Source organism: Lissotriton vulgaris, chromosome 5 (assembly GCF_964263255.1).
Source record: "Lissotriton vulgaris chromosome 5, aLisVul1.2, whole genome shotgun sequence".
In the NCBI taxonomy this organism is placed as follows: Eukaryota; Metazoa; Chordata; class Amphibia; order Caudata; family Salamandridae; genus Lissotriton; species Lissotriton vulgaris.
Genome location: NC_141693.1, coordinates 800,084,133 through 800,111,678, shown reverse-complemented (window position 1 = coordinate 800,111,678; position 27,546 = coordinate 800,084,133). Strand labels below are relative to the sequence as shown.

The following is a 27,546-nucleotide window of genomic DNA, read 5'->3' as shown; positions in this document are numbered from 1 at the left end:
CATATTTACAATATGACGCATCATTGCGTAAGGAGTTACAGATACTTCAGTATTTCTGACGTATCTGTATGGCGCAATGTTGGAGTGTGTCACAAAAGTGACGCAACTCCCGCAATGTGTCCTTTCACATGAGTCAAGCCCCATGTGAAAGGGCCTGCGTCAGTCTTATGCCTGCTGTGAGGCAGGCGTAAGAAATTGACGCATTTGCGTCCTAGAATGGCGCAGTGAAATCTGATAGATTTCACTGCGTCACTTCTATAACCCTTTCTTGCGTCAGAACACCCCCCTGCATATATTATACCTGGCGCAGGTCTACCTAGATGCGTCACTTTGTAAATATGGTGCAACAAGGCACATTTTCTATGCTGCTGGTGCGTCACAAAAAGTGACGCACCGGCGGTGTAAAAGTGACGGACGGCCTCATAAATGAGGGCCACAGCATTTAAGTAAACTGGGCTGAGAAGACTTGCACATTTGAATTCCTGTTGCCAAATACTCTTACACAAGTTATGAGATATGAAATGTATTGTGTTTGAGTTAAGCTGCAGAGCATTCCACTGGCATACACATTTCTCTCTGGAACTTCTCTTCACTTCATGACCTTGCTTTTCTAGTACAACTTAAAAGGGCTGGTCATACAAAAGGGTTGAATTTAGCATACTTCCTGTATAGGATATTATGGAAACCACATCATTGGTGAATAAATTACACTTTGAATTGAAGAGTGGGAAAGTGGTATAATCGGGTACAAATTGAATCGATGAATGAATTAGCCTAAGTATTGCAACAAAGAATGGTGTAATGTCAGTAAATTACCTAAAATAACTTTGAATGGAGAACATTTCCATTGTATGATTTTTTTTGCAATGAATATCATATTACACCCTAGTTTGTCATAGAAGGAAAGAGTCCCCTCGTCCCTGCCAATGAATACATTTGTGACTGTATAGAACGTGTGCTATTGCTCCTCATCCTAAATGGAATACAAAGATACTTAGTGAAGCCATGCTTGACTGGAGGCTTAAGGCAACTGCTGGATGTGGGATGGAAATTTTCTTTGAAGCTAAGAGAGCTGACCTGGGAGGGACTCAGGTTGAGACTCTAAGGCCTTGATTACAAGTCTGGCGGTTTACAGACTGCCAGACTTGAGAGGGTATGTCGGTGGTGGTCTCCCGACTGCCCTATTAAGCTTCAGGTGGTGGGACTGCCACAGCCCCACCGCAGCTGCCAGAAAACTGCTATTCCTTGGCATTGTTGCACCGGTCAGGAAGTTGCAAAATGCTTGTCTGGACAACCGCGATCCCATCAAGCATATTACAAGTTTCCTCTCCACTGGTGGTGTCTTGGAGGTTCTTCCTCCATGAACACTGCGGCTGAGAGTTAACAAAGGGGGCCCGCTGTTCCTCCCCCACATGGGGAAGCATGCAGGGGGGACATCATGTGGCCCCCTGTGTGCATGCTTCCCAGTTCCTGCAGGGCAACGACTTTCCAGTCCATGCCAGAGACTTTTCAGTCCATCCCATGCAGGAATTGTTTTTGGCATTCCCATTGCGGTGCCCATTTTTAGAGGCACCGCCGTGGGAACAACAAAAACCAGCCCGCCAAACAGGAAGAAACTCTTAATCTGGTGGGCGGTCTGACTATGGTTTTGGTGGTGCAGCAGCAGGGCCAAACCGGCGCTGCGCTGCCAAAGTCGTAATTGGGCCCTAAGAACATTCTGATATTGTTCTCCACTCAGGTAGTTCATTACTTTGCCGAAAATTAGGAAATAGAAAGCCTATGAATTTTATTAGATTTGGCTAGATCTTACACCATAACTAACTGGTCTTTGTTTTAAAACATTTGCTTGATCCACTCGATCAAAAAGAGAGCAGGCTTGTAGGCTCCCTCCCCTGAGGATTTCTGCTTGGTTAACAGTGGGCATTGGAAGAAGATGGCACCTTCTATTCCTGAAGTTCAGCTTCCAGCATTTTCCTCCAGATTGGTGGCACACGTTTTCTATTGAGTCACAGGGTTAAAGGTGCTTATATACCAGCCACTGAAGCTCATTTGCCTGTCAGACTTTCCTTCAAATGGGAGAAAGCGCAAATGATCCAGAGAAAGGAGTAAGATGATACACGCCTGGCAAAAATCTACCTGAGCAGTTTGTTCTTAAAACTAAGTTGTTGGAATCCCAGTAAATGAAAGACTAAGGCCCACATGCATCAAGCATTTTTGGAGTCGCAAACGGTGCGATTCCTTAAAATCGGCCGTTTGCGATTCCAAAAATGCTTTTTTGGATGCATCAAGCAATTTTAGAAATCGCAACATTTTTGCGATTTCTAAAATTGCGATTGCTTTTAAAATTGCGAAATCGCAATTAGGGGGTCAAATTTACCGAGTGGTTGAACCACTCCGTAAATTTGCAAAAAGTGTTTAAAACGCTGAAAATGCATTTTTTTCAACATTCATGTTACGGACACACATGTCCTTAGGACATGTGTGTGTGAAACATGATGCGAAAAATACATTTCAGGGGTGCAAGGGGGGGTCCTTTGGACCCCCCCTGCACCCATGAAATGCATTAACAAATTGCGATTTTCAAAGTGAAAATCGCAATTTGCTAATGCCTTTCCATTGCTTCCTATGGGTCTTTTGGCCCATAGGAACCAATGGGAATAGCGAATTCGCAAATTGTATTTCGGTAATTTATGCGATTCGGTAAAAATTGCGATTTTTACCGAATCGCATGAATTTACCGAAAATAATCATGCATCCCGTTTTGCGAATTCTAAAATGCGAATCGCTAATTTTCGCACTTTAGAACTCCCAAAATCCCGGGATGATGCATGTGGGCCTTAGAGCCTTATTACAATTTTCGCATTCTTTCTGCCATCCCACAGCGTCAGAGGTCACAAGTACTCCCTGGAGTCCACGGTCTCCCACCTGCCGCATTTAGATGTCACCGCTGGCGGTGTTTCTAACGTAACAGGACACAATTAAAAATATGTTTTTCTTATGTGTTGATGCAGATGTGTACATTTTGACCAAATAAGTGTAAAATATACACATATGCATGACACATGTGAAAAAATACCTTACAGGTCCAATCTGGGGTGGCTTGGTGAGCACAAATTGATGGATTAAGCCCATAACTGTGACTGGGTGTGAATGTTTGATTTGTTCAGCATTTCGTCCATCATTTGTTGTTTTTGCTATTATAAGTATAGGACCACGATACTGTGGTAAATTATATTTTTGTCGCCGATATTGTTTACCACAATATTGTGTCAGTTATCCACCTGCATGAAAGCATGCACACGCACTCTTTCTCACACACACATACAGAAACACACACACATACACACAAACACACAATTAGTAAATATAGTAATACAAACGTTGCAGATCACTACATACACACGTCCATAGGAAAAATATCATTATCCTACACTAAACCTTTCTTTATTTTTATGTTATCAGTGTCTTTAACCCCTTTGCTGCTCATGACGAGCTCAGCTCGTCATGAGGCACGATTGAGCTGTGCTGATGACGAGCTGAGCTCGTCATGAACAATGGGAAAATATAATATTCAGCACAGGAGGAAAATATCACTAACAGCCAAGGTGTTAAGCTACCCCTTTGGATTACCCATGAACAATTAGTCTCATTAAGTTTACTTTAACTTGAATTGCAGTAGCATTCCTAATTGAATTCTAGAAATCTACAAAATTTCAATTGATTTTGCCTTATTTTCTGTAGGATGCTGTGCTATGTTTAGGTGTGGTTTGAGAGCGTATCTGTCTTGAATACCCAGTTTTACACATTATTTTAAAAATTCATAGAGTGGATTGTGGCTCCTCCCGGAGTAGCATTTGTTTCACAACTTGCTATTGGATGTTCAGTGTATCATTCCCCGTCCTATGGAGTGATTACTTTACAATGCCTGAGAGACTATTTTACAACTCAAAAGTAGACATTGCACATTAAATTAATCATCTCATAGATACATTGTTTGCAGAAGGCAGTTTGTTTTGAGTGTTCACTGTGACAAGCTTTTTTTATGTTTAGGTGGGACCCGAAAGGCAAGCCAGACCTATTGGCTTTGCTGATTCTTAATTTAAGAGGTATAAAAAGCTTAAAATATTCAGCTGCAAGACGCTTCATAAATGTATTTTTGATTTGCCTCTGCCCATCAACTTCTGTTTCATTCTTTCCAGGTGTTTTCATCCCCAGCTGTGATGAAGATGGCTACTATAGGAAGATGCAGTGCGACCAAAGTAGCGGGGAGTGCTGGTGTGTCGACCAGCTGGGTGTGGAGCTGACGGGGACACGTTTACATGGGAATCCAGATTGTGGTAAGGTCTCTAATGGATAAGTAAAACAATGGTGCTCTGTGTACCCATGAGCAAATTGCTGCATTGGATTGTGTTAAAGTTTTTTTGTGACTTTCATCACTGATTTACAAAATTATTTCAAACCTATGTTTGCCTTTCTGAGCATACCTATCACTGTCTTAAAACCTAATGTTCACTATAAGAAAATGGCAAAAAAAAGCTCTTCCAAGTTATAGGTATAGTTTATTCGCTGGCTCTCAAGGAATGTTGTACAGAGGAGCAGGATTAGTTATGCAAGCAGGCCTTGTGTGCTACACAATGCAAATAAGTGATTCTATTAATTGCTTGTGTTAACTGCCACAATGAATACAGAATGGTTGGTGCTTCTTCAATCACAAAACCTTTTTATCAAGTCATTCCTGGATGTGGGAATTTCTAATTGCATTAACTCCAAAGCTATCACAAGCCATTAATATTACCTGATGTTTTGTTTTTACAATTTATCCCAAGGTAAGCGAATGAGTGATGTAATAGAAGCCTGCAGACCTTTCAGGCCATAGGATTGGTGTCTTTGATTGCAGACGGCCTACAATATTGTCGGAGGAGGTACTATTGCAAAGCTGCAATAGAGAGCTAGAGTCACCAATGCCCAGGGTGTGAGCAAGAACCCACTGTTCTGGAGGTTCATCCTCTCCTCTAGAAGTTCTGTGTCATCTCACCCTCTTCTATAAGAGCTGAAGGCTGTACGCAACCAATGGAATAGCATAATGATTTATTTATTCCAAACTAATTTGATTCAATGTTTACACAGCATTGGACATTAATTAAATTTGCACTTTTGGAATTCGGATTACTTTAGTAAGACATTGTGTCATTCTATTTGGCAACAATCACATCGCATAGCAGAAAACATCTCAATGTACAGAGCACTCTACGGGCCATATGTGAAAAATTAAATTAAAAACTTTTATGTCTATTAAAGGAAGAGAGTAGCTAACCAAAGGCCATAGCCTATGCAGTGGGTTGAGTCAGATTAATGGTTTATTCCAAAATTTTGGATCAGCACAAATCCAGGAGTACATCTCAGTGCTAGATTTGAAAGGGAGGCTCCATTTCTCAAATGTTTAGATTCATACATTGGCGTGAAGTTGGTGTCCAGTCGCACAACAACGGTTGTTTGACACAGGTTCCGCTCTCGGTTAAAATAATTGTACCTAAAGGAAATACTTGTTTAGCCTTGATTGCTGATAGGCTATATCATTTAAATTAGTATTCTTGTAGACCAACAAAAGGTATCACAGGATGCAACATGCAGAACGAGGTTGCTTCACAAACCCATATTGAGAGTCAATCAGATTAGAGACAGGACTGAATTTATAATCCACATAGATCCTTGTAGTCTCACAGAAGCCTGCATCCGACAGCTCCATATTGTATGGACTTCTATTTCCACTTCTGATGGTTGACCCGATCCTCAGAAATCCTCAGGTGACCAAGGGTGGTGCTGGACTTATTCCAGCTCTGAGCTGGAGTCAATTTATGACTGTTTGGGATCCTTTATGGCTGTAGTAACTATAGAAGGACAGTTTTTGTAAAGGAAGGGACTTACCATTTGGGGGTGGGGGCATGTCCATCCCCAAAACCCTCCCTCGCCTTCCCTTAAGCCCTCCTTACTACTCCTCTAACCCTCCCCACTTTAGTAGCAAGTATTCTCCATAATCCAGCCGTCTTCTCTGTCTCTCCCTCATTTACCACTAAAACGTATACTAAAGTGTGTGGAGATCTCTGCAGAGAAAAGATAGGAGAGGTGGAGACCTCCACACATAGCTACGTGAATAATTTTTTGTAGTACATAGTAATACTGTTATAGTCCTACCGCTAATGTACTACATTATCCAGTTTGTGGATAGGCCTCTTTGTGTCATTGGGACAACGAATGTGTGGAACTATGGTGCTTAACTGTGTGCTTGCAATAGACCAGTGCTGCAGAAGGGAGTAGCAGTGCCATATCTTTAGAGATATGGCTCTACAATGGTCAGTCACTGCACCACAACGCAACACACCAAATTTGATTAAAACATATTTACTTTATAGATCAAATCCCCAGAGCGAGGTTTTTTTCTGAAAAATAAAAAACAAATGACCTTGACATGCTGGGACTTTAAACTCAGTACCTGGGGATCATTTTTGTTGTTTCCCTTTGGGAAGTGCTAGGCTTTTCCTAATACCCCCTAACTGGAAGAATGTACCCTAGAATGATAATGCTTAATAGGACATACATACATTAACCAATAGGCCTGTAGTGGATAGACCACCAGTTAAGGGTTTTTAACCGCAAAGCCTGCTGAGGCTCCTTGCAGGAAATCTAGCACTTCAATCACTTTTATTATAGCAGGCCAAAACCTTGGCTTAACTGAGGGGGGGGGGGGGGGGGGGGGGGAGCTTTTATGGTTCAAAAGAGGCCACCTGCTCTGCCAAAGACATTTGGCACTTCTGATAACAGTATATGCCTGGACACAAGCAGCATCTTTACAATTTTCAGGAAACGGCCCAGTGAAGCGCCTTGTTGATCCTTCTTTAAAAAATAAGAACTATTTCATTATAGCCATCTCAGTTTTCTCAAACAACCAAAGACTGGTTGGTTGTATTATTGCTTGGGAGGCATACTAAAGCCACGGAGATGGCATGCCTCACGCTATTAAACCTGTCCACATAAGGGGGAGGTGGGGTAGGGAAATAGAGTGAGAAGGTTGCAGCAAATTAGCACTCTGTTTTTGCTGGCTCCCACAGATCCCCGGTAAGGAGCTTCCCCTCTCTGCCCCAAAAATTCCCTCCTTTGGTCATTCTGTTGCTTTTGGCAACTCGATTTGATCGCAATGGGCCCATCCAAAATGGTCCATGACTGCCCCTTGCCTGTCACACAGAAACAGATTAAAGATTCCTAAATACTACATATCCCACAGTCCGATGGGTACAGAAGAATCCCCTGGTGACTCAACCACTACTTCAAGGGGACAAGAGAAATGGATGGCACCATGAAACGGTCACTCCTCATCTACTACGGGGACGCAGAAATCTATGATCTATTCGAGACGCTCCCCAACACCGGAAAAGAAGATGACTACGGAGGGGCGGTCGCCGCGCTCAACAGGCCCTTTGACCCACAGCTCAACCACGACTTCGAAAAGTTCAAATTCAAGAGAGCGTGGCTGACCGATGTAGAATTCGTCGATATGTTTTATGCTCGGTTACGCTGGCTGGCTAGCATGTGCCCCTTCACGGACCAGAGGGATGAAATCCGTGATCAGATAATCCTATGCTACTGCTCCAAGCTCCTGTGGAAGTTAATCCTCCAGCATTTTGGGATCTCGCTGGACGAGATCCTGTTCCCAGCCGGCTCCCACGAACTGTCGGATGCCAGGGCAGAGGAGATGGAAGCCGCCCTACATACACCGGTCGCCACATCACAGGTGCCCAAGCACCCACCGATCAAGGATGAAAAGGTGGGCTCAATCCAGAAACGCCCCACGACGCCTCGCCAGGCACCTAAACCGACACCAGGTGGACTGTGTGGATACTGTGGTGAGGATCACCCCATGATGGCTGTCTGCGGGGCAAAAGGAAAAACGTTCTCCCGATGTGGAAGGCTTAACCACTATGCCCGAGTGTGCCGCGGTGGGCGGTTCCGACCAACAGCGTCAAGACCCAGAGGCGTGTCACAGCGTGTTCACCATATCTCCCCGGATGACCCACCGCCAGAGCCGGTTGACCAGCCACAAGAACGACACCCCATGTATGAGGATGAAGACAATGAAGAAGTGTTCGTGGTGTCATATGTCAGCCAGTCGGGGACTCGTCGAAGGCCACCTCCCATGTGCTCCCTCTCCATCGAAGGCACTGACGTACAAGCCCTCATTGACACTGGTATTTACAACAAGTGGTGGTGAGGGACAGAGTCTCTGAATCAAGCAGAAAGCTCTCACCCAGTCAAGAGATCAGGGCTAGATCCAACACCGTTTTTTAGCTCACTGCACCATCCCAGTTTCAGAACCTGGCTGTATGCAAATTAGTCTGTTCCTGTCCCAGTGCATGATGGGAACAGGGCAAACCAAACTACAGAAGCCAATTCTTACACTGGGAAGGAAACAAGCTCCCGGGGACCGGTTTCTGGCATTACAGCCGTCTTCGGCCCGGTTTGCTTGAATCCTGATGGTGCAATGAGCAAGGGTCTCACATCTGAGAATACCCTTCCACGCTTAGGGTGGACAAAAATATTTACAACAAGTGGTGGTGAGGGACAGAGTCTCTGAATCAAGCAGAAAGCTCTCACCCAGTCAAGAGATCAGGGCTAGATCCAACACCGTTTTTTAGCTCACTGCACCATCCCAGTTTTAGAACCTGGCTGTATGCAAATTAGTCTGTTCCTGTCCCAGTGCATGATGGGAACAGGGCAAACCAAACTACAGAAGCCAATTCTTACACTGGGAAGGAAACAAGCTCCCGGGGACCGGTTTCTGGCATTACAGCCGTCTTCGGCCCGGTTTGCTTGAATCCTGATGGTGCAATGAGCAAGGGTCTCACATCTGAGAATACCCTTCCACGCTTAGGGTGGACAAAAATATTTACAACAAGTGGTGGTGAGGGACAGAGTCTCTGAATCAAGCAGAAAGCTCTCACCCAGTCAAGAGATCAGGGCTAGATCCAACACCGTTTTTTAGCTCACTGCACCATCCCAGTTTCAGAACCTGGCTGTATGCAAATTAGTCTGTTCCTGTCCCAGTGCATGATGGGAACAGGGCAAACCAAACTACAGAAGCCAATTCTTACACTGGGAAGGAAACAAGCTCCCGGGGACCGGTTTCTGGCATTACAGCCGTCTTCGGCCCGGTTTGCTTGAATCCTGATGGTGCAATGAGCAAGGGTCTCACATCTGAGAATACCCTTCCACGCTTAGGGTGGACAAAAATATTTACAACAAGTGGTGGTGAGGGACAGAGTCTCTGAATCAAGCAGAAAGCTCTCACCCAGTCAAGAGATCAGGGCTAGATCCAACACCGTTTTTTAGCTCACTGCACCATCCCAGTTTCAGAACCTGGCTGTATGCAAATTAGTCTGTTCCTGTCCCAGTGCATGATGGGAACAGGGCAAACCAAACTACAGAAGCCAATTCTTACACTGGGAAGGAAACAAGCTCCCGGGGACCGGTTTCTGGCATTACAGCCGTCTTCGGCCCGGTTTGCTTGAATCCTGATGGTGCAATGAGCAAGGGTCTCACATCTGAGAATACCCTTCCACGCTTAGGGTGGACAAAAATATTTACAACAAGTGGTGGTGAGGGACAGAGTCTCTGAATCAAGCAGAAAGCTCTCACCCAGTCAAGAGATCAGGGCTAGATCCAACACCGTTTTTTAGCTCACTGCACCATCCCAGTTTCAGAACCTGGCTGTATGCAAATTAGTCTGTTCCTGTCCCAGTGCATGATGGGAACAGGGCAAACCAAACTACAGAAGCCAATTCTTACACTGGGAAGGAAACAAGCTCCCGGGGACCGGTTTCTGGCATTACAGCCGTCTTCGGCCCGGTTTGCTTGAATCCTGATGGTGCAATGAGCAAGGGTCTCACATCTGAGAATACCCTTCCACGCTTAGGGTGGACAAAAATATTTACAACAAGTGGTGGTGAGGGACAGAGTCTCTGAATCAAGCAGAAAGCTCTCACCCAGTCAAGAGATCAGGGCTAGATCCAACACCGTTTTTTAGCTCACTGCACCATCCCAGTTTCAGAACCTGGCTGTATGCAAATTAGTCTGTTCCTGTCCCAGTGCATGATGGGAACAGGGCAAACCAAACTACAGAAGCCAATTCTTACACTGGGAAGGAAACAAGCTCCCGGGGACCGGTTTCTGGCATTACAGCCGTCTTCGGCCCGGTTTGCTTGAATCCTGATGGTGCAATGAGCAAGGGTCTCACATCTGAGAATACCCTTCCACGCTTAGGGTGGACAAAAATATTTACAACAAGTGGTGGTGAGGGACAGAGTCTCTGAATCAAGCAGAAAGCTCTCACCCAGTCAAGAGATCAGGGCTAGATCCAACACCGTTTTTTAGCTCACTGCACCATCCCAGTTTCAGAACCTGGCTGTATGCAAATTAGTCTGTTCCTGTCCCAGTGCATGATGGGAACAGGGCAAACCAAACTACAGAAGCCAATTCTTACACTGGGAAGGAAACAAGCTCCCGGGGACCGGTTTCTGGCATTACAGCCGTCTTCGGCCCGGTTTGCTTGAATCCTGATGGTGCAATGAGCAAGGGTCTCACATCTGAGAATACCCTTCCACGCTTAGGGTGGACAAAAATATTTACAACAAGTGGTGGTGAGGGACAGAGTCTCTGAATCAAGCAGAAAGCTCTCACCCAGTCAAGAGATCAGGGCTAGATCCAACACCGTTTTTTAGCTCACTGCACCATCCCAGTTTCAGAACCTGGCTGTATGCAAATTAGTCTGTTCCTGTCCCAGTGCATGATGGGAACAGGGCAAACCAAACTACAGAAGCCAATTCTTACACTGGGAAGGAAACAAGCTCCCGGGGACCGGTTTCTGGCATTACAGCCGTCTTCGGCCCGGTTTGCTTGAATCCTGATGGTGCAATGAGCAAGGGTCTCACATCTGAGAATACCCTTCCACGCTTAGGGTGGACAAAAATATTTACAACAAGTGGTGGTGAGGGACAGAGTCTCTGAATCAAGCAGAAAGCTCTCACCCAGTCAAGAGATCAGGGCTAGATCCAACACCGTTTTTTAGCTCACTGCACCATCCCAGTTTCAGAACCTGGCTGTATGCAAATTAGTCTGTTCCTGTCCCAGTGCATGATGGGAACAGGGCAAACCAAACTACAGAAGCCAATTCTTACACTGGGAAGGAAACAAGCTCCCGGGGACCGGTTTCTGGCATTACAGCCGTCTTCGGCCCGGTTTGCTTGAATCCTGATGGTGCAATGAGCAAGGGTCTCACATCTGAGAATACCCTTCCACGCTTAGGGTGGACAAAAATATTTACAACAAGTGGTGGTGAGGGACAGAGTCTCTGAATCAAGCAGAAAGCTCTCACCCAGTCAAGAGATCAGGGCTAGATCCAACACCGTTTTTTAGCTCACTGCACCATCCCAGTTTCAGAACCTGGCTGTATGCAAATTAGTCTGTTCCTGTCCCAGTGCATGATGGGAACAGGGCAAACCAAACTACAGAAGCCAATTCTTACACTGGGAAGGAAACAAGCTCCCGGGGACCGGTTTCTGGCATTACAGCCGTCTTCGGCCCGGTTTGCTTGAATCCTGATGGTGCAATGAGCAAGGGTCTCACATCTGAGAATACCCTTCCACGCTTAGGGTGGACAAAAATATTTACAACAAGTGGTGGTGAGGGACAGAGTCTCTGAATCAAGCAGAAAGCTCTCACCCAGTCAAGAGATCAGGGCTAGATCCAACACCGTTTTTTAGCTCACTGCACCATCCCAGTTTCAGAACCTGGCTGTATGCAAATTAGTCTGTTCCTGTCCCAGTGCATGATGGGAACAGGGCAAACCAAACTACAGAAGCCAATTCTTACACTGGGAAGGAAACAAGCTCCCGGGGACCGGTTTCTGGCATTACAGCCGTCTTCGGCCCGGTTTGCTTGAATCCTGATGGTGCAATGAGCAAGGGTCTCACATCTGAGAATACCCTTCCACGCTTAGGGTGGACAAAAATATTTACAACAAGTGGTGGTGAGGGACAGAGTCTCTGAATCAAGCAGAAAGCTCTCACCCAGTCAAGAGATCAGGGCTAGATCCAACACCGTTTTTTAGCTCACTGCACCATCCCAGTTTCAGAACCTGGCTGTATGCAAATTAGTCTGTTCCTGTCCCAGTGCATGATGGGAACAGGGCAAACCAAACTACAGAAGCCAATTCTTACACTGGGAAGGAAACAAGCTCCCGGGGACCGGTTTCTGGCATTACAGCCGTCTTCGGCCCGGTTTGCTTGAATCCTGATGGTGCAATGAGCAAGGGTCTCACATCTGAGAATACCCTTCCACGCTTAGGGTGGACAAAAATATTTACAACAAGTGGTGGTGAGGGACAGAGTCTCTGAATCAAGCAGAAAGCTCTCACCCAGTCAAGAGATCAGGGCTAGATCCAACACCGTTTTTTAGCTCACTGCACCATCCCAGTTTCAGAACCTGGCTGTATGCAAATTAGTCTGTTCCTGTCCCAGTGCATGATGGGAACAGGGCAAACCAAACTACAGAAGCCAATTCTTACACTGGGAAGGAAACAAGCTCCCGGGGACCGGTTTCTGGCATTACAGCCGTCTTCGGCCCGGTTTGCTTGAATCCTGATGGTGCAATGAGCAAGGGTCTCACATCTGAGAATACCCTTCCACGCTTAGGGTGGACAAAAATATTTACAACAAGTGGTGGTGAGGGACAGAGTCTCTGAATCAAGCAGAAAGCTCTCACCCAGTCAAGAGATCAGGGCTAGATCCAACACCGTTTTTTAGCTCACTGCACCATCCCAGTTTCAGAACCTGGCTGTATGCAAATTAGTCTGTTCCTGTCCCAGTGCATGATGGGAACAGGGCAAACCAAACTACAGAAGCCAATTCTTACACTGGGAAGGAAACAAGCTCCCGGGGACCGGTTTCTGGCATTACAGCCAGTTTAGTCTGCCCTGTTCCCATGATGCACTGGGCCAGGGACAGACTGATTTGCATATAGCCAGGTTCTGAGCTGGGATGGGGCAGTGAGATAAATAACGGTGATGGATCAAGCCCTGATCTTTGGACTGGGTAAGAGTGGTCTGCTCAATTCAGACACTCTGTTCATCACCACCCCCTTTTGTAAATCGATTTTGGCCACTATAGGTGTGGCAGGGTATACTCAGACATGAGTCCCTTTCTCACTGCTCCATCTGGATTCAAGCAAGCCGGGCCGAAGAGGCTGAAATGCCAGAAACCGGTCCCCGGTAGCTTGTCTCCTTTCTGGTAAAGAATTGGCTTGGTAGTTTAGTCTGCCCTGTTCCCATGATGCACTGGGCCAGGGACAGACTGATTTGCATATAGCCAGGTTCTGAGCTGGGATGGGGCAGTGAGATAAATAACGGTGATGGATCAAGCCCTGATCTTTGGACTGGGTAAGAGTGGTCTGCTCAATTCAGACACTCTGTTCATCACCACCCCCTTTTGTAAATCGATTTTGGCCACTATAGGTGTGGCAGGGTATACTCAGACATGAGTCCCTTTCTCACTGCTCCATCAGGATTCAAGCAAGCCGGGCCGAAGAGGCTGAAATGCCAGAAACCGGTCCCCGGTAGCTTGTCTCCTTTCTGGTAAAGAATTGGCTTGGTAGTTTAGTCTGCCCTGTTCCCATGATGCACTGGGCCAGGGACAGACTGATTTGCATATAGCCAGGTTCTGAGCTGGGATGGGGCAGTGAGATAAATAACAGTGATGGATCAAGCCCTGATCTTTGGACTGGGTAAGAGTGGTCTGCTCAATTCAGACACTCTGTTCATCACCACCCCCTTTTGTAAATCGATTTTGGCCACTATAGGTGTGGCAGGGTATACTCAGACATGAGTCCCTTTCTCACTGCTCCATCAGGATTCAAGCAAGCCGGGCCGAAGAGGCTGAAATGCCAGAAACCGGTCCCCGGTAGCTTGTCTCCTTTCTGGTAAAGAATTGGCTTGGTAGTTTAGTCTGCCCTGTTCCCATGATGCACTGGGCCAGGGACAGACTGATTTGCATATAGCCAGGTTCTGAGCTGGGATGGGGCAGTGAGATAAATAACGGTGATGGATCAAGCCCTGATCTTTGGACTGGGTAAGAGTGGTCTGCTCAATTCAGACACTCTGTTCATCACCACCCCCTTTTGTAAATCGATTTTGGCCACTATAGGTGTGGCAGGGTATACTCAGACATGAGTCCCTTTCTCACTGCTCCATCAGGATTCAAGCAAGCCGGGCCGAAGAGGCTGAAATGCCAGAAACCGGTCCCCGGTAGCTTGTCTCCTTTCTGGTAAAGAATTGGCTTGGTAGTTTAGTCTGCCCTGTTCCCATGATGCACTGGGCCAGGGACAGACTGATTTGCATATAGCCAGGTTCTGAGCTGGGATGGGGCAGTGAGATAAATAACGGTGATGGATCAAGCCCTGATCTTTGGACTGGGTAAGAGTGGTCTGCTCAATTCAGACACTCTGTTCATCACCACCCCCTTTTGTAAATCGATTTTGGCCACTATAGGTGTGGCAGGGTATACTCAGACATGAGTCCCTTTCTCACTGCTCCATCAGGATTCAAGCAAGCCGGGCCGAAGAGGCTGAAATGCCAGAAACCGGTCCCCGGTAGCTTGTCTCCTTTCTGGTAAAGAATTGGCTTGGTAGTTTAGTCTGCCCTGTTCCCATGATGCACTGGGCCAGGGACAGACTGATTTGCATATAGCCAGGTTCTGAGCTGGGATGGGGCAGTGAGATAAATAACGGTGATGGATCAAGCCCTGATCTTTGGACTGGGTAAGAGTGGTCTGCTCAATTCAGACACTCTGTTCATCACCACCCCCTTTTGTAAATCGATTTTGGCCACTATAGGTGTGGCAGGGTATACTCAGACATGAGTCCCTTTCTCACTGCTCCATCAGGATTCAAGCAAGCCGGGCCGAAGAGGCTGAAATGCCAGAAACCGGTCCCCGGTAGCTTGTCTCCTTTCTGGTAAAGAATTGGCTTGGTAGTTTAGTCTGCCCTGTTCCCATGATGCACTGGGCCAGGGACAGACTGATTTGCATATAGCCAGGTTCTGAGCTGGGATGGGGCAGTGAGATAAATAACGGTGATGGATCAAGCCCTGATCTTTGGACTGGGTAAGAGTGGTCTGCTCAATTCAGACACTCTGTTCATCACCACCCCCTTTTGTAAATCGATTTTGGCCACTATAGGTGTGGCAGGGTATACTCAGACATGAGTCCCTTTCTCACTGCTCCATCAGGATTCAAGCAAGCCGGGCCGAAGAGGCTGAAATGCCAGAAACCGGTCCCCGGTAGCTTGTCTCCTTTCTGGTAAAGAATTGGCTTGGTAGTTTAGTCTGCCCTGTTCCCATGATGCACTGGGCCAGGGACAGACTGATTTGCATATAGCCAGGTTCTGAGCTGGGATGGGGCAGTGAGATAAATAACGGTGATGGATCAAGCCCTGATCTTTGGACTGGGTAAGAGTGGCCTGCTCAATTCAGACACTCTGTTCATCACCACCCCCTTTTGTAAATCGATTTTGGCCACTATAGGTGTGGCAGGGTATACTCAGACATGAGTCCCTTTCTCACTGCTCCATCAGGATTCAAGCAAGCCGGGCCGAAGAGGCTGAAATGCCAGAAACCGGTCCCCGGTAGCTTGTCTCCTTTCTGGTAAAGAATTGGCTTGGTAGTTTAGTCTGCCCTGTTCCCATGATGCACTGGGCCAGGGACAGACTGATTTGCATATAGCCAGGTTCTGAGCTGGGATGGGGCAGTGAGATAAATAGCGGTGATGGATCAAGCCCTGATCTTTGGACTGGGTAAGAGTGGTCTGCTCAATTCAGACACTCTGTTCATCACCACCCCCTTTTGTAAATCGATTTTGGCCACTATAGGTGTGGCAGGGTATACTCAGACATGAGTCCCTTTCTCACTGCTCCATCAGGATTCAAGCAAGCCGGGCCGAAGAGGCTGAAATGCCAGAAACCGGTCCCCGGTAGCTTGTCTCCTTTCTGGTAAAGAATTGGCTTGGTAGTTTAGTCTGCCCTGTTCCCATGATGCACTGGGCCAGGGACAGACTGATTTGCATATAGCCAGGTTCTGAGCTGGGATGGGGCAGTGAGATAAATAACGGTGATGGATCAAGCCCTGATCTTTGGACTGGGTAAGAGTGGTCTGCTCAATTCAGACACTCTGTTCATCACCACCCCCTTTTGTAAATCGATTTTGGCCACTATAGGTGTGGCAGGGTATACTCAGACATGAGTCCCTTTCTCACTGCTCCATCAGGATTCAAGCAAGCCGGGCCGAAGAGGCTGAAATGCCAGAAACCGGTCCCCGGTAGCTTGTCTCCTTTCTGGTAAAGAATTGGCTTGGTAGTTTAGTCTGCCCTGTTCCCATGATGCACTGGGCCAGGGACAGACTGATTTGCATATAGCCAGGTTCTGAGCTGGGATGGGGCAGTGAGATAAATAACGGTGATGGATCAAGCCCTGATTTTTGGACTGGGTAAGAGTGGTCTGCTCAATTCAGACACTCTGTTCATCACCACCCCCTTTTGTAAATCGATTTTGGCCACTATAGGTGTGGCAGGGTATACTCAGACATGAGTCCCTTTCTCACTGCTCCATCAGGATTCAAGCAAGCCGGGCCGAAGAGGCTGAAATGCCAGAAACCGGTCCCCGGTAGCTTGTCTCCTTTCTGGTAAAGAATTGGCTTGGTAGTTTAGTCTGCCCTGTTCCCATGATGCACTGGGCCAGGGACAGACTGATTTGCATATAGCCAGGTTCTGAGCTGGGATGGGGCAGTGAGATAAATAACGGTGATGGATCAAGCCCTGATCTTTGGACTGGGTAAGAGTGGTCTGCTCAATTCAGACACTCTGTTCATCACCACCCCCTTTTGTAAATCGATTTTGGCCACTATAGGTGTGGCAGGGTATACTCAGACATGAGTCCCTTTCTCACTGCTCCATCAGGATTCAAGCAAGCCGGGCCGAAGAGGCTGAAATGCCAGAAACCGGTCCCCGGTAGCTTGTCTCCTTTCTGGTAAAGAATTGGCTTGGTAGTTTAGTCTGCCCTGTTCCCATGATGCACTGGGCCAGGGACAGACTGATTTGCATATAGCCAGGTTCTGAGCTGGGATGGGGCAGTGAGATAAATAACGGTGATGGATCAAGCCCTGATCTTTGGACTGGGTAAGAGTGGTCTGCTCAATTCAGACACTCTGTTCATCACCACCCCCTTTTGTAAATCTCATTGACACTGGGGCATCCTTCAACGTGATGGACTCAGACCAGTATGACCGCCTCTCACCGCGACCTACTCTCGCATCCTCCACTGCCAGGATCTACACCTATGGGGGAACTGACCCACTTCCTCTCAGTGGCGTCATCCAGACCACCATCGTAAGAGGAGGCTACTCCACAGAGGCGAGGCTCCACATCACTGAGGGCAAGAAGGGAACTTTACTCAATTGCCACATGGCTGAAGATCTAGGGCTTGTCTTCTTCGCCAACCAAGTCCATGAATCCCATGCGGAAGCAATGTTAAAGGAGTTTCCAGCTCTCTTTGAAGGCCTCGGGAAACTCAAAGCAAGAGGTTCAAGCTCCACATTGGCCCTTCTGTACGGCCTATGGCCCTCAGGCACTGTCGGGTGCCCTTCAACCTACGCCCGCACGTGGAGGAGGAGCTGAGAAAGCTCAAAGAGCTAGGGGTAATCGAGAAGGTCTGGTCCTACCCCGAAGTGTCCACGCTGGTCGTGGCACCCAAGCCCAAACAACCAGGAGCCATTCAACTCTGTGTCAACATGAGACTGCCAAATACCACTGTGAAGAGAGAATGACACATCACCCCGACAATGGACGATATTGTGGTGGACCTAAATGGGGCAAAATGGTTCTCTAAACTAGACCTGAACGCCGGCTACCATCAGCTGGAACTGGAGTTGGAGAGTCGGTATATTACCACCTTCTAGACGCAAGTCGGCCTACGCAGATACAAGAGGCTCAGCTTCGGAGTGTCATCGGCCACCGGGGTCTTCCAAAATGCAATCCGGGAGGCACTGTTTGGTCTGCAAGGGGTGATCAACCTCAGCAACAATATCCTTGTGTACTCCAATACACTCGAGAAACCCCACGCACACCTCCGAGCCATTCTGAAAAGGTTAGTGGACTGTGAGTTGACTTTGCACAAATTCAAATGCTCGTTCTATCAAGAGAGCGTCAACTTCTTTGGGTACATGTTCACCCGAGAGGGACTACTGGTGGATCCGAAGAAGGCTGAAGCCTTCCAGGCGGCCAGCAGCCCGCAAAACCCCACCAAGGTGAGGAGCTTCCTCGGCATGGCCACATACTGTGGACGCTTCATCCCCAATCTTGCAGCAATGTCTGAGCCACTGCGTTCCCTTATGCGTCACAATCACAAATGGGAGTGGACGCCGGCAGCCAACAAAGCTTTCCAAGACAAGACCGTGATGGCCTACTTCCACCCGAGATGACGAACAGAACTGGTTGTTGATGCCAGCCCCATGGTCCTAGGCGGTTCTCCTCCAAGAACACGGCTCGGAAGTGTGGAAGCCAGTTGCCTACGCCAGCAAAGCCCTCACCGACAGCGAGACCAGATATGCCCAAATCGAAAGGGAGGCGTTGGCCATCACATAGCCGTACCATCACTTCCACCAGTATCAGTGCGGCCAGAAGATCAACATTGTGACTGACCACAGACCGCTGTTCCCGCTGCTTGCTGGCTCATCCTGGCTAGCACCCCCAAGGATCGAACGATGGGCGGTGCAGCTGCAAGGCTACAACTTCAAGGTGATCTTCCGCCCAGGGGCACACCACCCTGCTGACTACCTGTCTCGCCACCCGGAGTCCGCAGCGCCACCCGACCCATTGGTGAATGCCTGCAGCACTGAAGCGTTTGTCAATATGATATCGCAAGGGGCGTGTCCCAAGCCATGACACCTAAAGAAATCGGCAGAGCCACTCAAGAAGACCCCACTCTATCCAGAGTACGAGGAGCCCTGGAGAATAATGGTTGGGCCCACTTCATGGATGGGGCTCCTGTCCTCCGGCTGGAGGTCAACCATGCCCGCCAACAACTGTGGCCAGTTCGGAGCGCACTCAGTGTGGGGGAGGAAGGAGTTGTCCTGCGGGGACACCTGATAGTGGTCCCGGAGAGTCTTCAGAAGAGGATCCTTGCATTGGCCCACGTTGGTCACCGGGGAATGGCACAGACCAAAGCCAGGTTACGGGATAAAGTTTGGTTCCCAGCAATGGATTGCATAGCCGAAAAGATTTTATGGCAGTGCCATGCCTGCACGATCACGGGGGGACCCCGCCCCGGTGATCACGGAAGAACCGTGCAAGACTCCGTGGACCCATCTCAGCGTGGATTTTGGCAGTTTCGCGGATGGACGTCGCATGCTGGTCATGGTTGACTCATTCTTGAAATTTCCCACTGTCCAAGTGGTGGCATCAACAGCTTTCCCACACGTGAAGAAAGTCCTAGACAGAACCTTCGCGACGATGGGGCTGCTGGAAGAGGTCAAGTCCGACAATGCCCCCCCCCTTCCAGGGGCAGAAGTTCCAGGAATACCTTGAGAACCTAGCGATGCACCACCGAAAGACCACCCCACTATGGCCCCAAGCAAACGGGGAAGTCGACGACTGATGAGGACAATCAACCGTGCATTCCACTTCGCAGTGGATAATGGGGAAGATCCCGAAGCAGCCCTTGACCAATTCCTCGGTGCGTACCGACAGACTCCTCATGGCACCACTAAGTGTGCCCCGGCTCATCTTCTATTCAAGCGAGCCCAACGAGACAGCATCCCGTCAGACCCCCAAGTGGGTGCCCGTGGAACGGGATGATGTAGCCATCCAGGCGAGGAGGGCGAAAACTAATCAGACAGCCAGCGAGGTCCGAAGAGCGCAGAAACCTTAGCTAAGAGTGGGAGACCGGGTGGTGATCAAAGACCAACACCCCGGGTGGAAGTTCCGGACGCCCTACGAGCCAGAGGTGTGGGTCGTTGTAAACATCCAGGGGACCAGGGTCACCGCTCAAAAGGGACAACACCCCCTCACGAGGAATGTGTCCAGCTTCGAATAAATCCCCGAAATGGAAATGAGCCCGGAGGCGTCGAGTTTTCAGGATGAGTTGCCGACCTTCTCTCCCCCTGTCTCGCCTAATATGAGAAACACTCCACCTGAATCACCCAGTCGAGTCTGCAAAGGGGTTGCTGATAACACCAGGTCATCGAGCCAGAAAAGAGCTGCAGAGTCGGCTGAGGAAGCCCTGGCTGGGGCTGCGACATCTCCCTGTGCCCGGAGCCAGAAGTATGATCTTCGGCCGAATCCTGTGCCGAGTCAGCGGCTGAGGGACTTTGTATACACCTCCCCCTGACCTGCGAGAACTTGATGGTCTAGAACCAAAAGAAAGGAGGGATGTAGAGAGCCACCCGGTCCCTCTCATACAATGTTAGCAGTGCACCCATGCATTCCAACACCCCTCGGGCTGGCTTGTCCCGAAGGTATAAATAAAGGAACCGGAAACCGCTCGGGGTCTTCCGGCTGAGAGTGAAAGCATTGTCTCCCGTACATTTATTTAGTGCAGTTGCAGCCTATTCTGACCTGGGCCCCGCCGCGCTACAGTATTGTTCAATATTTCTGGCTTTAATGCACTAACATATACAAACTATTTGAAAATGCTTCTCCTTGCAAACGTTAGCTCATTAAAGCAGGTCCTACTGGCTGTTTAGTACATATTCTAAAGAGGATTGTGTGGCCTACAATGTTGGGGGGAATAGATGTCCAGGTGAACAAGGGAATATTTCTCTGTTTCTGTAAATATTTAATGACTAATTATGTTAAAGTATTGCTACAGAGTCTAGCATTTCTTTTTACTTTGTAGATGAAGTGGTTGGTTTCTCCGGAGATTTTGGAAGTGGAGTCGGCTGGGAGGATGAAGAAGAGAAGGAAGCTGAGGAAGCCGGGGAGGAAGCCGAGGAGGAAGAGGGGGAGGGCGGAGAGGCCGATGATGGCGGATACATTTGGTAGATTGTCGAAGCACAGATTGCCGGGATGCTGGCAGCCATGTTGGGAGACTGCAGTAAACAAAACGGACACTGGTGTCACTGGACGATCAGGAAACACAGCTGAATGTACAGTAACTTAATGCCGTAGAAGTTGTATGTGCTTGTGAGCAAGTGTGCATGCAAGTGTGAGAGTGCATGTTTGGGGACTAAATGCTTGAGACTTGTTTTATGGGCTCCAAGGTGGCTACGCCTTTTCTCCCAGAACAATGGAGAGTAACAGGGGAAAAAAAGGAAAACAATTTTGTTTAGTAACAGTTTGAAATAGAAATTCAAAAAATGGTAACATGTATAACACGTATCGATAGTGTCGACAAAAATTGGGCACATACAATGAAGAAAAAAGAAGTTAATATGTAAAACAGGTATGTCTTCCTTATAAATGTGGCATTTGGCACACATATCAACACATAATCATTGGAATGGTGTTTGCTTACTGACACATTGAGAAGTGCACTGCACTTTCCCTATTTAAGGACCCATGTATATGATTGGTGAATTAAGGCTGTGCCTTGTCCTATGAACTTCTGAATATTTCTTGTAAATTCCAAGGAGCCTCAGATCGAGAGCAAGAGGCCAGGCAACCAGGAGGGCTGTTTTGGGAGTGGTGCATGTTGCCTACATCGCGCACTGGCAGAGTTTGGTATGATCATAGAACAAACCAATGGTGTGGTCATCTTATTTGACGCTATCAGTGTTTCGGCTTGAGGTTCAGCTCCTATACTCTGCACTCTGTCGTTACTCTGCTACTAAGTCTTCACTTTCCTCATAATATTGACTGATATTTTTACCTGCTGCCTTTGTACTCAGTGCTGGCCCTCAGAATCAGAGTGCTACCTCTAGCAAGGAGCAGCTCTGAATTGAAAGCCCTGCCTCAATGCAGACCCATTCACCTCCCTTCGGAAATCACAATTTTTGGAAATAATAATGTCTGGATTAGTTTGACGTTATCCTTCCAATAATCTGGGATTATCCATTATTATTTTTATGTTATTATATTTGTATTGTGCTTTAGTAGTAAACCACACAGAAAGCATTGAATGACCCAGATAAAAATATTAACAACCCAGAGGGAATATACTAGCGGCTCTCGACAACAACCTTGAGTCGGGCAGATAAGTTAGTGTAGAATGCAGTTTTTCCAATTCGATCAGAACAGCAATGCAAACTTATAAAATAACCCGTCCCCTTTCATTTATTGTCTATTAGTAGTAAATGTCCACAAGGAGGCTTTGTTTCAAGGCCTTCAGTTTGACTGGACACTTTCAACAGCGCACTGATTTTACACAGTGGACTGCAGATGGGACCGCCATTGTGATTTGACGCCATTCCTGGATCATTTCGGGAAAAAAATGGGTCACTTTTTTAAGATGGTGGGATGGGACTGGTTTGTTTTTTTCAAAACTGTGAACTGGCCTAAAAGATAGATTTAAGCACTCTGCCCTAAAGATAGATTTAACCACTCTGGGCCCAGTTTTACATTTTCTTAAAAATCTCCCAATCAGTCATTCTATTTTATTCTTTGATGATTTTGTTCCATGTCCACAGGGCTCTCGTGTAAGATGCTATTGTGACCTGGCAAAAGGAACTGAACGGAAATTACAGCAAATGAGGGGAAGTTTTGGAAAAATAAGTCAATTTAAATGCTTATACGTCTTCTTTTCTGTTTATAAACGACCAAAACCAGAAGAGAGTTTATTTATAAGGATGAAGTAAGTTCCATGCCTTGGAGGTAATATAATACATTTCCTTCAATCAATGCTCCAGATTTAGTGAGTATGCAAATATACTCCCAAGGCCCAGTTCAGTGCAGCTGATCAGTCCCATATTCCTCTTGGTTGCTTCTCCTAAATTGTGGCAACAGACATAGTGACAGCTATTTAGTTTGATCCTTGTTATTTCAGCTTCATGGTAAAAGAGGCCTTTAAAACCTGGGCTGGGCTCCTCTCAATATTTGCATGCAAATTGATTTCAAGTGGTGCAGTTAAATCGGCAAAGGGATATCTCTGTCAGTCAGTCAATCACTTTTATTCGATTTTTGAGAATCATAAAATATGAGGGATGATCCTAAAATAAGACGTGTAATCAGTGGAACATGTTTGTATTTTAAACACCAACATTTTGGTCAAACTGTTCATCAAAACAAAGAAGGATCTTGAGATTTCATCAGCTATTATCTTCCATCCTTGAGCCAAAGTGTGGAATGTGGCGGGACTGCATGAAATCCATCATGAACGCAGTGAACGCAACTGTTGATTTCTCGCAAAACTCTCACTAGGTGGATTACCTGCTTTTATATGTACCTGCTTTGATATGTACCCATATTCAATGTTTTCACGTTTATATGCCCAGTTGATGTGGACACCTCCCATGCATTCAGTTTGTAAAGTAATTCGGAGGGGAAAACCAAGGACAATAAATGGCTGAACTTGTGACTAGAAACTTACGCGATTGTTTTTAATATTCATTTTCAGGGTCCTATCAAAACAGGAGTGTTGATTATTCAGTGACAGGTGCCCGCTTGGAAATTTGTTTCTGCTATCTGAAGTTTCATTATTGCATTCTCGTTTTCTATATTTTTTGTTCCCTTGTTTGCACTCACTGTATTCTTTGCACACAGAAGCAAGGACCGTTATTGTGCATACATTGTACTGCATTAATCAAGGCAGAGATCTCCAAACATGGCAAGTGGCGTGGGCCAATTTTTTAGCAAGGAATTAAACAACACAAATTGGGGGAGGAGATCCTGGATCTGGCACTGTCTCATTGGCTAACTTTGTTCGCCCATGGAAGGCCCTGGCAGCGATAAGTCACATGAGCATGGCGCTGCCATATTGACTCAATTTGCTTGTAGTAAGTAGGACCTGGAAACGATCCATCACACTGGATCTCTTTCTTGCAGGCTGTTCTAGCATGTGTCTCTGCCAAGTCGAATACCCATAGCATCCTAGGCCTTTTATTGCGAAACGGAAACTCCCATTGAAGGCAGCAAGCACTAGAAAATTTGCACTAGAACTTTAACCATCAGCCCCATTACAAACACAGGCATCCTAATAAAAATACTGTTTAAAAAGAAATCAGGACAAATCCATAGAAAACCAAGTCTCTAAGCCCACGCCACTCCACATTGGGCTCTGATGCTTTGCTTCATATCTTAATTAGTAAGTCATTCTGAAGAAATTCGTGAGAGAAAAATTGATGGACAGCTTTAGCATTATGATGTATTTGGCCTCACAAATGAATCCCTTGGGAATGAAGAAAGAGTGAGATTGATGTGTGTGTGTGTGCTTGCGCGTGTATGTGTGTACGGGTGCACGTGTGCCTGTTTCTGCATGTACGTGTAAACTACTGGAGAATACAGTCACCCAACTATGCTGTATATTCAAGAATATGTGGACAAACTAAGCTATGCGTGTGCAGTAGATGACTTGATGTGACATGCTGCAAATTGCAACTTATGCTCTTAGTTGTGCACCAGACGTAAACAAATATTAAGAATACCATTACTAGTCCATAAGACGCTTTGCAATACAGTATATTCATACCTTAAATGTTGCAGAGGTCAGAATGAATGTAAACACTCTGACCTAAATGCATGAATTTAGGTCAGAGTTTATAGAGTGTTGTCTCGGGTCTCCAGGGCACGAACCGTTGAACAGCAGGGGTATCAGCTATATTTCTTCAAATGAGCGCCAATAAGCCAATAATTTCTGAAAAACCTTGCGAAATATCCTCTGTTCAAGGGACCATAACATGCACCTGTCATCAAATGAGACTAGGTATACAATTACAGAGTAAGCACAGAATATCTGGCTAATTGATGACAAGTTGGCCATTAAGGGTAAAAGAAGAAAACTCTGTCAAAATGCAGTCCCTGGAGTGCCCCGGAGGTGAAAGAGACAACACTCTGAAGAGTTATAGATGGAATGTATTCAGGCAGATGCTGCTTATCACTTTTGACCTACTACCCCTGACTTCCGGTTCCCATCCAGATCTCTCACTGTGTGATCTTATGATCTGTTTAACGTAGTCATGTTACTCGGCTGGTAAGGACACTGTCTGAATGGGCACGACCCCCAAGGAAGACGTATATTCCAAAAACATACTTCCTACCCCTCAAATCTCTTTGTATCCAACTGAAACAAAATCGCAAAATAATTTGAAGGTTTGCTGCTATGTTTCCACTGGAAATAGTTTGTTTCTGATGCTATGCTTTTGCCAATTCTTAATCGTATAATATATTTGTATTATTTCCGTCTTTGATTACTTGCTCACTTAATTTGTTCTGGGGAGTTATCCTGCTCTGCATGTTTAAATAATTGTGTAAATATATTTTAGCTAAATAAGGTGATACACAAGGACGTGAGGCTGTAGCCATCTTGTTTTATTTGTGGTTGTGGGTTTCCCGCCACACATAAAATCTTTGTTCATATATTAAAGTTTTGGTGGTCCTAGAATGTAGTTCAGGTAGCACAAGGCCTACTCATTAATTTGTACAGGGCTCACTTTTAACTGATACAATTTTACCCCTTTGCTAGTCACAAATATACATGCAGATCGAACACATATATCATTGTGAGGAGAAATTGTTTTAATTTTATTGCTGAGGTGTGTTTCTGCAAACCCCATTGTCATCATAAAAAGTAACTAAATCAGCAGTTGCGAAGATTTTGTAATTCTTTTATGATATGCTTATGTCTATCATTTTTGGGAACAGGAGCTTAGATTATAAAACATGTTCAGAAAGAATGCACACATTTCAGACAAACACATTTGGCAAAAAACAGAAAACAAAATCAAGGCAGGAAGCGTTATCAAAGGTATTGTCAAAATGCTACCCCCGTGTCAGTGTCCATTTCAATACTGAAGATTCGGATGTGGTGTTTATATATATATTATATATATTCTCCAAAAGAAGTACAAGCACTCCACTGGAAACTTCTTTTGGAGAATAAGGGAAGTTGCTTGGAGCATTGATATTAATGTGGAGCACCACCACAGAAAGCACCCGCCTACGAGTGCTCTGGTTTGTTGGTGCAAGCGGAGCTATAATATATATATATATATATATATATATATATATATATATATATATATATATATATATATATCACTGCTCAAAGCGTCCTGCACGGTGGGAGCACTATTCCAGTTGGTGCCCGCATCAAGACCAGGACAGGGTCTAGCAAATATTTTCCACAAAATAATATCGCGGCACTCCTCTCGGTGATTTAGATTTACTTTATTTAAAAAGCGTGTCTGTAGACGTTTTTGAAATAAAGTAAATCTAAATCACCGAGAGGAGTGACAGGATATTATTTTGTGGAAAATATATATATATATATATTACACAGTGCAGTTTAGTTGTAACTTTCTGCTAATTTGTATACATACTACTCATATGTAGTATATTTATACGAGGTTCATTTGGGTGTGGGATAGTGAAGCTCGGCTAAGTGCAGTTGGCAATTTCAAACCTATTTGAATAACTACAATTGAATGACTTTTGTCCCCGTCTGATTCTCCCTAAGTCAAGCAAAATTTACACACCAATTTGGAAATTATTTGCACATAATATATCCATGCATTCTGTAAATTATACACAAGTTTAACTCAAATTCGTTCATTGATTGTACATTTGCGAATTGTGTGCAGTTGTACTTACGTAGGCTACTACATTTATTTCCTATTTTCAAGTTTTGATTCGCTTGAAATTGCCTGACAGAAGCAACGCTTAAGAGGCATAAATGGACACTAGGCAGTTTGCACGAAGAGTGTTAATCTGTAAAACGCAAGGACAAACCAAGTCTAGTTTTAAGTAAACAATTAAGCATTTAACTGTAAATAAAATTAAATTTCTTTAATTGAAATTCTATAATAATGCAGAACACAGCTTACCTCAACCCAATAAACAGACAAAAATGATTAATTAGTATTATTTTTCCACATTTGTTGGTAGAAAGCACAGCAGTCCTTCCAACAGCACTGAGCCTCTCACTTATCCAGACTCATCATCGTAAATACACTCTTTCTAAATGTTAACATCCCTTAATTTCCTTATTCATTAACACACTCATCCAGCTCCAGTTGTGTTGGTTTCCAAAACCTGCAAACTATAATGCTCTTTCTTCAATTCTGTATTATCACTGTCCTGCACAGCTAAAAGATGTTTGTAGCATTTCCTTCTAAATATTCAGCTGTGATTTAACTGTTGTATTACCGTTCCCATGCTTCTACAGCTATCCAGCAGGCTGAAAGATGCATTTAACAAAGTTTGCCTAATGTACTGCTCTTATTCTGATGTAATATTATAACATCTGTGGTTTTATGGCTGTCCACGGAAATATGCATGTAACAAAATGTGTTTGGATTGCTTAACTTAT

At 45.9% G+C, this 27,546-nt stretch overlaps 1 protein-coding gene across 1 annotated transcript in view; it reads left to right on the top strand.

Moving 5' to 3' along the window:
* The window catches only part of SPOCK2 (SPARC (osteonectin), cwcv and kazal like domains proteoglycan 2), a 436,862-nt gene extending 411,041 nt beyond the window's left edge, over positions 1-25,821 (top strand). The window contains exons 9-10 of the mRNA XM_086922271.1: positions 4,200-4,337; positions 20,983-25,821. Of these exons, the coding sequence (XP_086778397.1) occupies positions 4,200-4,337; positions 20,983-21,128 (284 nt within the window). The 3' untranslated portion in view covers positions 21,129-25,821. The remainder of the gene's footprint in view (positions 1-4,199; positions 4,338-20,982) is intronic.
* The last annotated feature ends 1,725 nt before the right edge of the window (positions 25,822-27,546 follow it).